This window comes from Salvelinus fontinalis, chromosome 38 (assembly GCF_029448725.1).
Source record: "Salvelinus fontinalis isolate EN_2023a chromosome 38, ASM2944872v1, whole genome shotgun sequence".
NCBI lineage: Eukaryota > Metazoa > Chordata > Actinopteri > Salmoniformes > Salmonidae > Salvelinus > Salvelinus fontinalis.
In genome coordinates this window covers 30,711,763-30,729,852 of record NC_074702.1, presented here as the reverse complement: position 1 = coordinate 30,729,852, position 18,090 = coordinate 30,711,763, and the positions used below count along the sequence as shown (strand labels likewise).

Below are 18,090 nucleotides of genomic sequence, written 5' to 3'. Positions count from 1 at the left end.
TTTGACCCAACATTTGAGTGCACAATGGGGTCATGAACACTTTAAGTAGAGCTGTCTTAATGCTCTTTTATGGCGGTGTAAACTTTTCAATTTTGCTGTAGCCCATCTGTCAGTGTAGCTAGCCCATGTGTTCTAATGTTGGGCAGAGGGTGTTCTTGCCCCTATGGTGGCTGTAGAACCCCTGAGAGTGTGGTGGTGTGTAAATTGGTTTCTCCCGCACTGCACAGTTGACCCTGCACCCCTGGGCACAGATGAACAGTGATAAGTCACAGCCACTGTGGTCAGTGGCTGGCTCCATTCTTGTCTCCCGTTTCATGTGGAGGCAGCTGAATTAAAAGATTTGTGGTCGATTTTGGAGCACCCCGAGTGGCCTGGGAGTACTTTTTTGCAGATGGGGGTTTTCTCCTTTTGAGGCTTTTGCCAAAGTAAATCGCTTGGTAACTTAAATGTGGTTAGAGCAAGACCTCCACCCCCCTTTACTCTGCATGTATGAAGAAAAATATAAATAATCCTTTCTTCTGCTCTATTTTAATTTGGCAGTGAATTGGGTTTCCCCACATTTTAATCGGGGCCTCAATCCCAAGTAAGGACTGCAAGGGGGAAACCTGTTACTGCTGCACTTTTATGGCTCTCCAGGGCCACTCAGTCAGAATCCAATCTTGATTGCGCTAATGAGTTAACGAAAAAGCTTAACGTTCATTTAACTGTTTTACTTTCCTTAAACCATGCAGTGGTCTTTTATAGAAATGCATACACAGAGGCAAATAATCACTACAATATTTGTATTACTTAACTTTTATTTCCCACCATCTCTTCCAGGTGCTTGTGAATGACTTCTTCCTGGTGGCTTGCCTGGAGGACTTCATTGAGAATGCCCGTCTGTTCATCTTTGAGACTTTCTGCAGGATCCACCAGTGCATCAGCATCAGGTGAGACCAGGGAGTGATGCAAAGCACCAGTTGGGGAACTGACAGGAAGGACCTTGCAAGAGATCAGTCTTTGCTAGACCGTTCGCCATCACTGTCCAAATGCTAAGATGTGCACCATGCACTACAGTGGCCAGCTCAGACTAGCTAAAGTACACAGGAAGGTCATGACAGTCTGTCACCAGCCAATGAGCTTGCTAAGCAGACCAGCTGCAGGAAGAGGGTGGATATGTGCAGTGATTACAGGAATGCCCCCCACAGATAAGCGTTTATTGCCCCTTTCCCCAGTCAAATACACTCACATCTCCACATACACATTTTAGGGATTAGTCAATGGGAGCTTTAACTGCTTCCTGGTTGTTCTGCTCACTAAACTTTTAAAGACCACCTCAGTGAGAGACCAAACCAGGGACAGGTTTCTCTCGGGGAGAGGTCAGGGTTTAGATGGGCTTTGACGGCTTTAGATTTTGCCAGCTGCTGATGCGGGGGAGAGAGGAACAGCGTAGCTCCACTTCGGAGTCGTCCGGGTGGCTGGTGTTCAGAGGGTTCTGAAGTTCTCTCTTTCCCAAGCCTTGTTACATCCACTACAATAAATTTAACTTGGACAGTCACCAAAACAATACATTTAGTCAATGCTAATTATGGTGAGTATTAGGGGGGGGGTAATGGTCCACAATTAAGGATTTGGCTGCCTCTTTTGCATCAATTCTAGAAAATAACAAATGTATAGCTATACAGATTAGGCGCATCTAAGGCCCAGTCTACCATTAGCCTTCATCTTACTGTGGACTTCGCTCACTCTTCACTCTAGTCTGATATACTACTTTATTTTTACCTCACTGCTTTAAGTGTACACTGAACATTTGTACTTGTGGAAATGCATTTAGAAAGACATAGTTACTGTACTAAGGCAAAAATGGTAATACTCCAACTTTGAATGGAATATTTACAATATGCTGTCATGGACATTGAATGGAAAGGGTGAATGAATTATAACTTTTGACAGAGCAATTATTGCACTGCCTGTTATACAGAGCTGTGGAGGTCTGTAGTCAAGGTTGAACCATGGAACACAATAGGGCTCTGTCGAAATCTCCAGTTGCAGATTGTCTGGAATTGATTAGGAGTCTTTTTTTTGGCAGACTTGCTGCAATTGGATACATTTACTTGTTAAAGACCACAAAGGTTAGTGGTAACAGTAGGAAGTTGAATTGTGATGTTTCTCAATTTTTGTCCTGTGTTTGTACGTCTTTGTTAGCTGAGGTTGTAAAGGAAAGGTGAAACAGAGCGGTCCTCGGCAGTGTCAGGGATTTCCGTGTTTATTTAAAGCCGCTGCGATGACGATGGACAGAACACGTAGTTTATTTTTGACAAACGCTCAAATTCCATGTCATTAGTCTGCTACCCAGAAGCCCTCTGCATCCAAGCATGGACTCGAATGAATCTGATCCCTGTTTTTAATGAGGACATTTTTACAGCTGTTGGCTATGAAGGTTTCACAGATATTTAGCTCGCTTTTTTTGCCCACGACATGGGACAATAGTAGACTAGAAGTGCGGGTAATTGAGTTACTTTATGCAGAAAGGCTCATGTAATATAGGAATCTGTGAAAATGTGACCCCAGGATTTGAGCTTATGCTCCGTAATTGCATCCACATATCGTTTTGTCTAGACTTGGGTATGTTTTTACCATTTTTGATTTCAGTTTTTGGATTCACAAACGTACTATTACAATATTTGACTTTCTGGAATGTTGATAGCCGGTCATATTTCTAACATTGACCTCAGATGGTACACTGTCCAGTGACTTTGTCAGTACGTACATAAGACCGAGCCGGTCGACCGACACTGAAATTTGGCACATGGAAAGGTAGTAGACATCTTTTCCCATCACTCAAAATGTTTTCCTAACACTTAACTTCTCTGATAGTTGGAAATAGTATTGTTGTGTACTTGGATGTAAAAGGGCAGATTTTTCCACTTCACAATTGTCATTAGAAAGACCACGCGGTCATTTTCCGTTTTCCCGAAAAATCTATTTTAATCAAGATGCCGAAAGCGGGGGTCGTTCCAAATGGCTTGGAATCTCTTAATGCTATCATATGGTAGTGTTTAACAATGCATTCGTCTGAGCCCAGCCACTTTAGAAGTGCCCCCGTCTTATGGGAGTTTTCCCTCTCTAACAGTTATCCTGACCTCTCTCCCTGAGTGTGAGGGTGGCTGAGAGACTCACAGGAGTCCCCCCCCCATCCCCCCCAGCCTGAAATTGAGTGCTGAGAAGCCAGTAACGGGTTGAAATGAAATCCCCCCCCCCCCCCCCCCCCCTTCTCAAGGAACAGGGCTATGGCTGTGTAAAACAAAACCAGTGTAGAAGGCGTTCTAGTTGGGTCAAGGGATATGTCAATAGTTGAGTTTTGTAGGTCTAGCCCCCCATTTTCTGAAGTTCCAGGTTAAGATAAAAGTTGAGACCTGGTCTATAAAGGAGATAAAGCAGAGTCCTTTGTAAAATATGATCCATGAATGCGCTTCCCCAGGAAAGCATTGCCAGATTTCCCGTAATGAATTAGAGTAGGTTGTTATCACTGAAGTTGTCCTGGGTGCATGCAGGGGCTGCCCTGGGCCTTTTGGTGCACTGCGCGTTTACTGTGGTATGCCTGGGGAGATCACATTCTGCAGGGGGTTAGGGCCGAGGTGAACTCGCCATGAGGAAACTGGGTCACGTTTGTTTTGATTTCGGATCTGAGACTGGTTTGACTGACATGTGCCCTCCACTTGATAGAGTCACCAAACGAACGCACTCTGCGTACCCCTCTGCGGCAGTCACACATCTCTTGGGTTACATTTTGAAACTGAACCGTGTTTATAGACCTACACCAGTCATTTTGCCCAAATTGGTGCGACCTGTGTCTCCTTTTTAGTTGATTCTGTCACTCCTGGATGGCAGACATGTTAGCCATCATGACCTAAACTCACGCGAGTGGACAACTGACTTTTTTTGTATTTTTTTTCTCTTGTCGGGTCCTTCGTAATGAGCCGTAAGTGCAATTTTGTTTTCCGCAGCATTTTGCCGTAATTTAGTCATTTGAGTGCGAGTGACAGGTTGGTCGTGCCCCTTTCCACTCCTCCAGCCCATGGGGATTCAACGTTAATCAATTCTTAACTGGTGTTTTTCTCTTCTGGTATCCACCTCCTTCAACAATGCTGTGGTGAAAGTGGTGATGGATCATCACGCTCTTGTTACTTGGAATCCCCCGAGGCACTGCCTCTATGCTGAGGTAATGCTGTTTATTATTTGTTTGTTTTTTTGTCTTTTTTGAGCCCCTTCCAGACACTGATGTAATTTCAACCCCCTCCGTACGTAGTTTTGCTGCTACTTTCAAAAAAGATGCCAAACTGGGTCAGAGAGCGGCGAGAATGTGTTTTTGCTGTCGGGCCTTGAGGTAAGGCAAACATTATCCCAAATGAGGTTATTTCCAAATGGGAATTTACGAGGGAGAAAGTCTTAAAGAAGTCAGCGTTTGGGAAGTGACCGTTGAAACGGTCCTGCTGGTATTGGCAACTATTGTGGACTGGGTCTGATCCAATAGCGAGAGGTGGTTTGGGGTGGCGAGGGTCTGGCATAGTCACAGGTCTGTCTCTCCGATCTCCGTGGGGGAGAAGAAACTTGATTAATGGAGCAGGAAATTATAATTAGTGGGGTGCACTTTTCATACAGTCCTCATAACCCCACGGTCAATGCACACACACTATCTGTTGTTGAACGAGTGTATTAATGAGGTTTGTTCAAAGGTGTCTTCGAGAGGTGTGTGTTAGGTGACTGGGCTGTGAGACGAGAAGGAACTAGCTATACTACTTGTGGTGGAGGAGATGGGTATATTTATAGGCCCCTAATATGAAATGGGGGAACAGCAGGAAATGTCGGGCGGGCGGGAAGGAGTGGGTCTAGAGGGTGGTAGTAGTATCAAGGGGGTTTAGTTATTTTCAAAGCCGCAAGGGAGGCCTGCTGCACTGGAAAAGGCTTTGGATCAAAGAGGGCCAGGCGCCCACCACCTCCCTCTCTCCCTCGGTGACACATCCATGTCCCACCGCTCTATCAAAGAGCTCCACGGCAGCAACCTGGCTTTCATTTTGGGACAGTAGCAGGTCCCGCTCTGGATCGGCAGGCTCTGGGCCAGGTGGGGTGAACGTAAGTGTGTGTCCAGGAGAGAACATCAAAGAGTAAAGTGACTGGCTAGGGAGAGAAACCGGGATTCCCACTGACTCCTCTAATTGCGTTAGCCTGGGGAGTCATGCAATCTTCTGTTCTAGGTCATGTAAGATCACTTGCGCATAGTCCTAATGCAGCCCATTCGTCATATTTAGTAGTGTAGCAAGTGTAGAGGTATGGCATCAGACCGCCACTGAAAAGGATTGTCATATACACAAAGTGTACCAAACATTAGGAACACCTTCTTGCTATACGGTTGCACCCCCCCTTTGCCCTCAGAACAGCCTTCATTCATCAGGGCATGGAGTCCACTAGGTATCAAGTGTTCCACAGGGATGCCTGCGCATGTTGACTCCGATGCTTCCCACAGTTGTCAAGTTGGCTGGATGTCCTTTGGATGGTGGACATTTGTTGATCCTCACGGGAAACTGTTGAGGTTGAAACCCAGCAGGGTTGCGGTACTTGACATACTCAAACCGGTGCACCTGCTACCATAAAAAGAAAAGAGAGAAAAAAAGTGAATAATCTTTAACACGTCTCCATCTGCACTAAGTTTTTAGTGGATTTAACAAGTGACTTCAATAAGGGATCATAGCTTTCACCTGGTCAGTCTGACAATGAAGGAGCATGTTATGTACGCTGTGTAATCTTTGCTTTTCTGATGTGTGTTCTTTTCTGCTGTTTGCTTCAGTACATTAGAGGCTATACCCAACTTTTGCCCCTGGGCTATAATGGGCCAAAAAGGGTCCCCTGAAGGGACAAATATTGCCCAGAAATGACCTCATTGGGCAGAGGGGTACACCTTCCCACGCCCCAGTTGATTAATGTGAAGATGTGGTGTGTATATGAACTATATAAACAAAACTCAGGCCACATTTTTCTTTAAACAATTAGCAACTTAACTTCTCTACTGCCTATTTAATCGGAGGACACGTGTGTATTGTTCCACTCGCCTTCTAAAAATCCTGTTTCTCCTCTGCTCCTCCTCAGCATGCTGGCAGACAAGCTGAACATGACCCCCGAGGAGGCGGAGAGATGGATTGTCAACCTTATCCGCAACGCCAGGCTGGATGCCAAGATAGACTCCAAACTGGTAAGACTGACGCCCTGTCTGTCTGCCTCAACAATCAATGACCTCTGCTCCCACGCAATTGATTAATCAGATTTTTTATTTTTTTTTACTCCTCGTAATCGGGGAGCTTATTCTCCGGTGTACCTCTAGATGCAATAAAGTGCATAACTGTAGAATGACTAAGACGAGAATAACAAGGCATGGGATGGGCCATTATCATAATAGGAGGGTATACAACACAGTACGAAGTAAGCAACCACAATACCTTACCCTTTTTAAGTCCTTGTTCTCCTCTGTACAGCTCCACATTGGGTCTTGCATGTTTTGGCGTACCCATCACGGCGCAGAGTTCTCTGTAATCAGCTAATCATACCCTAGCCACTCTGCCTGGAATGACATAGAATTACCTCGATGTGCACTGAAATTTACATAAATGTGTCCCGAGAGGCTGGCGGGTTGGCGAAACGGTGGCGTGTCTGTGAGACGAGATGTGATTGGCTCTCCCCGCTGTGTGATTAGGCCTAACTGTGCGCCCCTCGTCCTGTTCTTATCCAGGGTCACGTGGTGATGGGGAACAACGCTGTGTCGCCGTACCAGCAGGTGATTGAGAAGACAAAGAGCCTGTCCTTCAGGAGCCAGATGCTGGCCATGAACATTGAGAAGAAGATGGCCCACGCCAGCAGGAACGAGGTAAGCGTGTTGTCGCCACTACCCACCCTCCCATCCCTTGTCAAAGACTAGACTACCTATTCCATTTTCCAACTGACTCTGTCTCTTACGTGGGTGGACACAGTTCAAAGCCCTCTCGAAATGATCAGCTCAGATAGAACAGGGCTAGATGAATGTCGACGAACCAGCTTCAACAAAACGCTCCACTTGACACGGAATCAGCCAGTAAGAGCAGGTTTTAACGGAGCTAGCGGGCACTTCCATCATCCCATTGATCTTCATAGGCATAATGACAAGGTAGATGTCAACGCTGCCGTAAAACGGGGCCTGTGCCCTGTGACTCAGCTACCGCTGCACAAATAAGGTCGATTCTCACACTAGCCTCACTGAACATTACTCAAACTACGGAGTTCCCTGCACTTAGTACAGGTCCCCACAGATGTTTGGCTTGGGGTCCAAATTTTGGTCTGTTTTGATCTTGACCATGTATGAGTGGTATGTAAAACGAATCCACGAAGGTAATCCTCAATGATCCCACACATCCCTGAGCCCCACCCTCTCCACATGCCAGCAGTGCTCCTTGAAGTTAGGGAGAGAAGGACATGTCTGTAAACCCAAAATTAAACGGATTCTTCAACTTTTAAATGAGTCAGTCCACCGCCTCCCCGACCCCCTCAGATTAGTTTATTATAAATATATATCTAATCACAACGGCGCCAAGTGTGCTTTAAATGTCCCCCTTTTAACTGTCCAGTTCTGAGTAGGTATCTTTTGATGTGTTCAGTTACCACCTCTCTTGTTTGAATATCTGCAGGAAGAGAGCTGCTATATCTCTGTTTAGTAAAAGCAGAGACCCTCGTTAAGGTATTTATCTAATTAGATAAGAGGCTGCAAACAAGTGTCATTACATCCTCAGGGCTACAAATCACTTCTAATACATTTACTGCCTGCCATCTGGATGGGCTGTTGGGGGTCCGTTACGCATGCATATACACATGGGCGGACACACACTTGCTCACATTTTTAAGTCAACTTCAAGTGTTCGACTACATACTCTCATGGGGATTTCTGTTTTTAATTCATCACAGAATTCATTAAAGCCCAGAAACAAAATACTGTATGTCTGTCAACTGGTAGTCTAACCTCTTCTCCCTTTTCTCCTCCCTTTTTTCCCCAGACACCCAACTGGGCAGGTCAAGAGACTGGCTTTTAGCAAGACACTACCGAGAATATTTTTATTCCTGTTCCTACACAGCATTCCCATCCAGCAACAACATCCTGTTTTTTCTGCTTGTCCCTCACGGAGCAGAGGATCTTTTTTTTTTGCTCTTGGTTCAAGTCATCAGTGATTCAATAAAACAGACGTGTAAAAACCATTTTCACCAATGATTGCTTTATTTCTGGACATTACAGATGGTGGTTGAGGCTTAAGTGGTTAGACTTTTTTTGCATTGGTAATACTTGGACGTTTTAATGTGTGCATTAAGTGACTGAGGGGGACAGTTAATACTGTTTTTTGGTGATGTGGCTCATGTATGCGCTGTAATGATGAGTGTTTAGGCTATTGGGTTTCATGGTGTTTTAGTGGCCCGGTTCACCATGGCAGTCACAGAGGGGAAGTGAGAGGAGGGGGGCAGACAGAGGTGATGTACAGTTAATAGTGGTCATACTCTCTGCCAGTCATCTTTCCCTCTGAGGACATGAGGGACTCGTAAACCTCTATTACCCAGACTAATCAGTTTAATGTGCCTCTTGCGCCCCCCCCCTCCCTTCTCTCACCAACTCTTACTTCAGCTTCTGTCTCTCTCACGTAATTTTCTTTCCCTTTTACCTCTCAACTTGACCTTGTTCTAAAAGGGGAAATGGTTTCAGGTAAGTGACTACTCTTGTGAGTGACTAGTGGTCCTTCGGTAGACAAACTTTCATGGGCTGCTACGTCTCTGGGGGAGCAAAGAAGAGGTGCATCCAGCTTCCATTGGCACTCGGGGCTCGGAGCCAGACGATTCAAACACTGACGTCACCTTGGACCAGGCCAGCGGGGAGGATAAAGTGATTGGTTTACCGGTCCTTTGCTATGACGCATCATGAACATAAGTTATCCTAGCCCTTAATTATCATTCACCTTACCAGTGCACTCTCCTGTATTGTTTTAGTAGGATGTCCAGACCAATACCAGACTTGCCGCAAACAACCCTTTGACCACAATGTCTGTCACTGCACTCGAATAAAGAAAGAAACAGGCAAAAGGTCACTATCGGTTTTGGCTGGGAAACTTCCATGGTTCTGTGTTTACATATTGTCCAAGGTTTTCCCCCCACAAAAGGTTTGCAAGCGGTCCCAGTGATGAAATGGAAAACTTACATTGTGTTTTTATTGCTTGAGGTTAGAACGCTTGTCTTGTATAAAACCAGTGTGACAAAATGTGTCAAATGAAAAATGTCATGGAAGGTCTCTGGTTTTCTCTGTGGGGTGGTATTCCTATATGACGCTGCTCCTCTTTCCATTATCTACAATCATTTTTAGTCATGCTCTGTTCCATGGCTATATTTGAATGTTTTCAAATAAATTAAGCTTGATATTGGTAAATAAAAAAAAATCTAAATGTTTACGTTACAAAGCCTTTGGTAGTGATTAACATTCATTACAATTAAAAAATATATAAAATGTCTCTTCATTTTATTTTTGATCGGTCAGACTGAATTGACCTCTGGCTTTTCAAAAGAGAACATCCGAGGTTTAGATGTGTGCTTTATATACAAGGACTACGTATGGAGTGTAACATATGCATTACACCAATCTGTAACCACTGGACCTCAGTCATTTCCTAAAACTCTACCTCCGGTTTATTTTGAGTAGGATATTGCTTCCCAATTGGGGCAGACAGTTGTGTCCTGATAAATGCCCGACACAAACTCATTTCCTAAAATAAATAAAAGATTAAGTGCCACACCTAGTGGTCAAAGGGGGTACAGCATTTACAGCCTATTTCTACCGGAACTGGAGGTGAACGCTATGATGGACCTAGGTGGGTATCAGGAAATCTCAAGTAGGGCCTAACCTGTGGTTTTTCTGGTCTTTTTTTCAGGACCGGTAGTAGGCCTATTCTGTTATCACTTTTGACTTACCTTTCAGTTAGTTTTGAGGTCATGCTAGTTTTGTGTCAATTGATTATGTAGATTGTTTAACTGTTAAAGTTACCAACTTTATATCACATCCATTAGTGGAGCAAATAGTTGTCCAGTCACATTACATTCTCCTAGAGTAAGGCCTTTGCATCTTTGAAGTTGCATGCGTTCTTGTTTCTTGAGAGCAAATGACAAGAATGATGGCAACGATGATGGTTATGATCATTGTCTTCCCAATTTATCCATTAAAATTCGACAATCAAAGCCATACTTGCACTGCAATTCACTAGCCTTTCGAGACATGAAAAGGCCTATTTGTCATATAGTGGAAATAACAGTTTAACCCATGCAGGTACTAGCAAGACCACTTCTCATTGGTCAAATGTGAATAATTGGACGACCAAACAAACTCCGTTTCCAAACCCCATAGAAAACGACTAAAAAAAACGTAAAGTACCGTAATATTGTTTTATTCATTTGGAATTTGAGAGAGAGCCTATCGGTCATTCAACATCCAAACTAGGGATTGATAGCCTTCAACAATACCCCACTCCAACGTCACGGGTTGTGCGTAATTTCACACGAGAATCAAAACGGCTGCGATTGATTTGTATCATGCACTAGGACCCTGAGGGAGCCTCGGTGTAGCGTGAGCACCTAGGCAGCTAAATAGCATGTGTCATCTTCATTATCTAAAATAATAAGAAAAAACACTTCGCTCTGGTCAAGGGGCTTCTAATTCTGAGCAGCCCCAAAGATCTAGAAATCTCCACGTGACAGGAGCAGCTATATGAGAAAGCAGCCCAAGCATCAGGACCAGTAGTGAGCCTACCACTTCACCTCTGCTCGAAGCGCAAATGCAGACAATCTAGAGGAGAATCTACTGGCTTCATATCCTTTGCTATAAAAACCACAACGTAAAACGGGACGCCCGAATGGTGTAGACAAGTTTGTTGGAGTGAAAAAGGACACGCTTTGAGCGGGGAAATAGGTATTATCGGAATAAAACTCGCGTGCGTCTCAAGGAGAAGGGAGATCACTCGGACCTCTGTTCTCTTCAGAATAACTTTTCATACAAGAGGGATGCTGCATGCTCCAGACCCGCTGTGGCTTTCTGAAGTGGTTTTAGACTGTCACATATGCAGGTATGTTTCATATTGGGTGCATTGTTAAACACAGCTTCTTGGGCTCATTATATTGGAAGGTTATTGCTTGTTTGAGAGGCGTTAGAATTCATTTCATGCCACGCTCTTTTGTCGAGAATGGAGAGTAAATGAACACGTGTGGCAGAAAAAACATGTCATTGTTGCAGTGTATTTAAATACAGTAGGCTTAGCCTCCTAAACTCTTTAGATCAAGTATTTTTCCCATGTTTGGATAGATGTGGATATCGTCACGTGTGTTATCACAATAACCCATGTCTTTCTTTTTACAGCACTCAAAAGGGACACTTGTGAATGAAGGAACGGTGATCTTCATAAAATGATATTATTCCGTGGTGAGATACTATGTCGTCGCTGCTCGTTTAATGTGTGACAAGTTGGAATCATTCAAGAAACTGGAGGAAACGAACCAGATAATTCATCCCAAACACAATTGGCACTTCTTATTCGAGTCGGAACACCAGCCGTCCAGATGCAGTTTCGACTTTTCTCATTGGCTTTAATCGTGTTGAACTGTATGGAGTACAGCAACTGTCAAACCCAGTCAAATCGCTGGAGGAGGAACAAAAGAGGTACGTGAAAAATCGTCTATCTATGCATATAGCATCATTGACAATGTGACAGTTGAAAGCGAGAAGTTTTGGATAGTTTCTGAGACCGCAACATTAGACGAAGAGAAATAGACATGGTCGGACAGATAATATTGAACATTTTGAGACCAAGAGTTTAATCAACAGTTGTTGCCATTGTATATCCGGTTCTGCTTATGATGATGTCGTCATAACCATGATTAGATAATTACCTTGCCAATGTATTCAAACATAACTCGTTGGCACGTCTCCTACACACTGACACCATCATCGGCCTGAGCACCGTATATTGATCAGGATACAGTGACCGTCCAGCATCCTGTAGACTAGGGCTAGGCTATTTGAAGTGATGCATATCTGGTAAATGCGCTCGTGAGTTCCTGGATGCGTTTTATGCGCTCTGCTATTATCACCCGACTGCCAGTGAAAAAAAGGTATTCGATCCACCTAATATATCCATCCCGCCAAAACGAAAAGTCCCACAGCGGTGTAAAGCAGCAGCCGAGTCTGTCCAGACTGTGGGTATGTTTTACGAGGCAACTGTTCGGAACTTCATGAGTTCAATGTGGAAACTATCTTTCTAAATTGTAACAAATTGTTGAGATTTCGCCACTCACAGTTATTGTTAGTTGTATTACTAGATTACAGGTCATTTTTGAAGATCTGTTTTGGGGACATTTTGGCAAATGCGCAAAATGTGCGTCTTGGACACATAGCCGTCATGGTTTGCCAACTCAAAAAAATGCCTAATAAGATTTGTGATTTTATCTGCTTCATATTTCTTACATAGTTGCTGTTGGTGAGTCGTTTGGTCAAATAGCCTAGGTTACCCCAAATTGCTTCGGGCTCTCTGTGCTCTTACCTGTCCGACTGTCCGTGCCAACAAAGAGAGGTCTGTGTCTTTAATTAAATGTGGTACTGCTTAGTAGGCTACAGCGACTAGACGGTAAAACGCTGGTAGTGCGGCTCTGTCTATCTATTGTGGAGCGCAGCGGCTTAGGGGGGGGGGGGGGGGGGGGGGCGTATTGTGGGAGTTTTAATGAATAGATGCGGAACCCCCTTTCCCCTGTCATATGAATTTGACCTCTCCAACCTCCTAAGCTGGTTTTAATTGATCTCATAACCGCAGAGTTATCTTTGAACAGTTGGTACATGCATAACAATCGCCTCGGGGGATTTAGCCCATTGGTAAAAAGAGCAATGTGGAATGAATGAGCAGACTGTGACCATCAGTGCGTCTGCTGTTAGCAGCACCCCTCTGGATCTGTGACATAAGCACGGTCCTTACTCCGGTGGTGGCAAGGGAGAGAGGGAACACTGCGTCTGCTATTCCTTACTGATCCCATGGTCGCCTGGTTATAGCACCAATACCCCAAACAGAGCATGTTACAGTGTGGTGTGGAGTACAGTAGGATGATCCTCTTCTCAATGCAAGTTTTTTTTGGGGGGGGGGGTGTAAATTGTAAGGCAATCACAGATTGAATCATATGCAAGGCATGCCAGGGGGAACCTCCACTCCTGGCTGCAAGCCTTCCACTGTCCATCTGCAAATAATCAAGCAATCACTGTGGGGTACTTGCACAGACACACTTTTCTCTGCTCGCCTATTTTTCTCTTAGGATTTTAGTGATCTCAGATGCTCCGTAATATAATGTTCTTAATGGGATCAAACTTTTTGGCACAGAGTGGAACCGGTTAAGTTGAAGTTTGAGATGTCATAGGGAGAGAGGAAAATTGATAATGGCATAGATGTGTGTGTTTGTCTGTGTTTCTGTGTTTGTTGTCGATAGAAGTGGTTGAATTGCTTTTTTGGCTAGCAGGCTAGAGAGGTATAACCCTTACGTGTGTGTGTGTGCATGTGTGTGTGTGTGTGTGTGTGTCTGAGAGAGAGAGAGAGCTGGCTGGAGGTGGGGGTGAGAGCAAAAGGTTAACTCATACATTTGACCCTGAGGATGTGATTAGGCTGAGCTGTACACACATCACCGTAAACTCTCTGAACATCTCAAACTGGATGCTCCAGCCCTCGGCAATGTATGGGTTTTGTACAGATTGTTTTTTGAGGGAAGGTGGAGGATTGGTTCCTGTTGTTTTTGATTGGAATGGTCCAACTGAAGCCAAAAGCGACATTTAACACACACTGGCAGGCAGCCACGCTTTAGGTTTTCACTTCCTTCCTTTATTTTTGATGGTTATTGAGAGAAGCATGTGAGAGAGAGATCACTGTTCAATATGCTCTGAGAGGGCTGAATATTTGTGCCTTGCCCTGAAGGTTCACCGTGACAGCTCTGGAACGCAGCAGTAACGTAGTGAGGTTTCCAAATCAGTCTGGAGTGGTGAGTCCCAGACACATTTTAAAAAGTGAATATGGAATTGGTCACGTTCAGCTCCCCGGGCATATATATTTTATGCGTAAAGAAAAATATCCTGTGTGTGGAGGAACAAATGTCTTTAACTTTCAGGCTGAAATAAATTCAAATAAATTGGCTGAAATAAGTAGTAGAGCCTTTGCCGTTGACATACAGTATATGATTGGATTAGCTAGGGAAGTGTACGGGAAGGAGATGGGTGTATAATAGGAGGATGCAAGAGTGAAAAGCAGGGCTGTTCTAGTCGGCAACAGTCTGTGTTCAAAGGCAAACTGTAAGAGAGTTAGGCTAAGGCTAAATGAAGGGGATCTGTGGTGTAAATGGTTTGATCATCTCTTGCAAGCAGCTCCTATAATCTACTACGTGACTCAATCCTCTGTTCCATTGTAGTTATTGTTTTTTCTCTTCATATAAAACCAATGATTTACACCTCCTTACTCCCCCACTCCGCCCACTAAAAAATAGAAAATCATGCCAATGAAGCCTGCTATGATATCATTGCTAGACTCAAGGATATTGTTTTTCATTTTTATTCTCTGGCTAATGATGCCACCTGCTGACTACATAAAAACGGACTCAAGTACCAACGTTGCCCGGAGGAAGAGATGCACCATGGGTCAGGGGAGTTTGTAAATCCACTACTAGGAAATGGCTATAGTAGTGAAAGACTGAAGAAAAATGTACCCTAAGGTGAACTTTGATTTTGTAGGTCAGCTATTTCAAAAAGATCCTAGAAATGATATGGTTTTGAATGTCCCCACAATCTGATTTTTTTTACAGTAATAAAATAATCAGAATCAGATGAATTCAAATAATAATCTTCATCTATTTTTACAACGTTGCCTGAGGAAGATTCTAGAAGTCGAAGTGCGCTTTCCAGTTGTGCGTGCAGTTGTGATGTACAATGCTGACTGCTATTTTGTAAATATATTCTGTTAATAGTTTACTGAAGTTATTTTCAACTTACTGGCTGCCTACTCTTCTTCTTTCTCAAAATGATATGAAACAGATTTTGAGATGAAGATACTTAAAGATGTGCTCCAGGATCTTAAGCAGAACAAATTCGTAATATATCATTCATACCAATTGCAAAAAAATATGATAATAATAATAATATCTGCAGGACGTAACTGGTTCGAATCCCCAAGTCGACTAGGTGAAAATCTGTCGATGTGCCCTTAAGCAAGGCACTTAACCCTAATTGCTCCTGTAAATCGCTCTGGATTTAGCATCTGCTAAATGACTCAAATGAGAATGTAAAATGTACATCATTTGATGACATAGTACACAGAAAACGGGCACTACTTTCAAAACTACCGGCTGAAATTATACAAAACTTCGAGATTGCATCTCTAAGTCACTTTGTAACCACTAAGTGAAAGTAAACGATCTCGATTGTGTCAACGTCTACTTGAGTATGGAGTTTGGGCTTATTTGAGGAAACGGACTCAATTAATGTGAGATGACATGAAACACCGTGATGATGCATCTAATGGAAAAAGTTATGTAGAACGTCCAAGAATCAGATTTGTTAGTACTGTACCTGCGAAAGTTGTATTCATTAGTCACCAAACAGAAGAAAACAAACTGAAACAGCGAGGGACTACCAATAAGAGACACTCATTTTTGTTTCCCGGTTTTCTGTTGCTTGTAGTATGAACACCCACATTCAAAGGGGGAGACAGTCAAGAGCACCTCTTTGACATAGCAGTACAGTGTGGGTAATACTTAGAAGGAAATGCCTACATTTACGTTTTAGTCATTTAGCAGACACTCATTCAGAGCCACTTCCAGGAGCAATTAGGGTTAAGTGCCTTGCTCAAGGGCACATCAGCAGATTTTTCACCTAGCCGGTTACTGGCCCAACGCTCTTAATCGCTAGACTACCTGCCGCCCTGAAAGCACTCAGACCGCACTTGCTAATACTCAGAATTTTCTGTGAGAGAAATGGATACAAATAGTATGACTGTAAGTCAATTTGGATAAAAGCGTCTGCCCAAATGGCATATATTATTATATATTAATAGTGTATGACTGTCTATTAAATAGCTTATTGTCCCTCTTATTGTTTGGTGGACATGAAGCCATTGAAACGGACTGTGTGTGAGTGAGAGAGATGTGATGGAGTGAGTCAGAAGGTTTGTAATTTAAGTTGGAGATGATTTGGAGAGAATGAATGTGTGTTTGAGTGATTGCCTCTCTTAATAAACCAGCTTTGCCACTCTGCCTTCGGAAAAAGTGAAAAGGGGCCGCAGATGGCATGTCTTTTAACAAGGCTTTTTCACATAATGCCACTCTAATCCACAGGATGGGTGCCCTGTATCCTGCGTTTCTCTCCTAAGCCAGGAGGACTGTGTGACTTTTTTATTCCACAGCAGCAGTGCGTTTCTCCTGGCTGGTTATGAAGGAGCCCTGTACGTTGTGTCAGCGCGCCAAGCGGCACATGGAACGATCACTTTACCGAAACGCTGAAAAGCGATCTGTGGTCCTTGGTGTGGAATAGCAGTAGCCCCCCCCATCCTCCCAAGTTCTGCTCCTTGCCGAGGGGGCTTTTAAAGACGAGAGGGAGTGGAGGGACGGGAGAGAACATATTTAAGCAGATCAGCTGGTTGTGGCTGAATGTGAGCAGCATCACCTGAGAGGGATTACTGCTCGCCAAGTCCTGACCTGAGCCCCGGCTGCAGCGTCTAAGAGGAACCGTGTTCCCTTTCTCTTCCCAGGCCCCATCAGCCAAGCCGTTAATGTGCGTGTGTGTGTGGATATGTTTGTGCGTGTGTGCGTGCGTGCGTGCAAGTCTTTATGCAGGTGTGTTTTTGTGTCTGGACAGTTTTGTGGAAAATCATGGCAGATAATTCAAGTTTTCAGCTGCATTGACAAATAAATTCAGTAACAAAAACAAAACCTGTGAACTACAGCAACTGTTGCGGCGAGGTCAGTCTGGTGGGACCCACTAACCCAAGCATGTCCATCCTGTCTGTCTGTAGTGTAGCAGACCTAGTAGGTCTCAGTCACAGCCGTATCAAATGAAGCCGGTGAAAGGGGTCTCAGTCCTCAGTGCACCGATGCCATGCTACACCGGTGGAAATCCCCCCCTGAGGAAAAAAAACAACACAGGTGTCATGAACTTGTAGTCAGGCTCGGAGAGATTCCTCAGGACCCACGTGACAAGCTGAGGGTTATCTGTTTCTGTCTTGTCTTCATTTTCTCTCACCAGAAAAAAACATTTTCTGTTCACCCTCTGCCTAACCCCTCTTCACCCTATAAACTCAATTCGCCCTAATTCATTTAAATTGGCACCAACACGTAGCTTTCTGATTCGATGACGTTGCAGTAGGTTCACAAACTAGAGGGTTTAGGTTTTTCCGCTTTCTCCCTTTTTGTCTGTGCGCTGTTTCGTGTCTGAGCAAAGACTGAGGAGGATCCATTTCACACAGAGGAGAAGGCTAGCTTTGTAACACTTCTACACGTTTCCATTTATCACGTCACTGCAGAGAAACAGTCGTTGTGTGTACATTTGGTCCCTGTTTTTTTCTTTTTCTCAGGGCAATGCACAAGGGGGATCTTCTCTTCCACCCTCAATCATTGTCATCAGAGGATTCCATGATGTTGGCAACGCTAAATGCCAAACAGAGATTTTTCTTTCAGGCTACATTTTACCACACTGTAAAAGTTCCTTTTCGGAAATGTGAAATAAAATGGACTTATTATATAAATCTTATAATACACTCCATATTTCCCAGTGGTGATTGGAAACTCCAGAGCAGCAGACAAAAGGTCCAGTGTCCCTTTCGAGTGCGAGGGGAAATTTTGTAACCCTCACCTATGTTATTCCCTCAATAGCGCGCCTGCCTACAGCAATTACACCTTAATACGTTTTCGTATAAAGCTACTAAATATGGCCAGCCAGTTTGGTTCGATACTCTTGAGTTTATTAGGCCATAAAAGTCCTAATGTGGGGATAGTTTCTAAGTG

General features: G+C 43.9%; 2 protein-coding genes across 2 annotated transcripts in view; both read left to right on the top strand.

Moving 5' to 3' along the window:
* The window catches only part of LOC129837204 (eukaryotic translation initiation factor 3 subunit E), a 42,917-nt gene extending 34,667 nt beyond the window's left edge, over positions 1–8,250 (top strand). The window contains exons 10-13 of the mRNA XM_055903180.1: positions 820–929; positions 6,124–6,226; positions 6,761–6,895; positions 8,052–8,250. Of these exons, the coding sequence (XP_055759155.1) occupies positions 820–929; positions 6,124–6,226; positions 6,761–6,895; positions 8,052–8,087 (384 nt within the window). The 3' untranslated portion in view covers positions 8,088–8,250. The remainder of the gene's footprint in view (positions 1–819; positions 930–6,123; positions 6,227–6,760; positions 6,896–8,051) is intronic.
* Positions 8,251–10,632: 2,382 nt separating this feature from the next.
* Positions 10,633–18,090, top strand: part of LOC129837525 (R-spondin-2-like) — a 79,727-nt gene continuing 72,269 nt past the window's right edge. The window contains exons 1-2 of the mRNA XM_055903770.1: positions 10,633–11,144; positions 11,435–11,734. Coding sequence (XP_055759745.1) covers positions 11,635–11,734 — 100 coding nt within the window. The 5' untranslated portion in view covers positions 10,633–11,144; positions 11,435–11,634. The remainder of the gene's footprint in view (positions 11,145–11,434; positions 11,735–18,090) is intronic.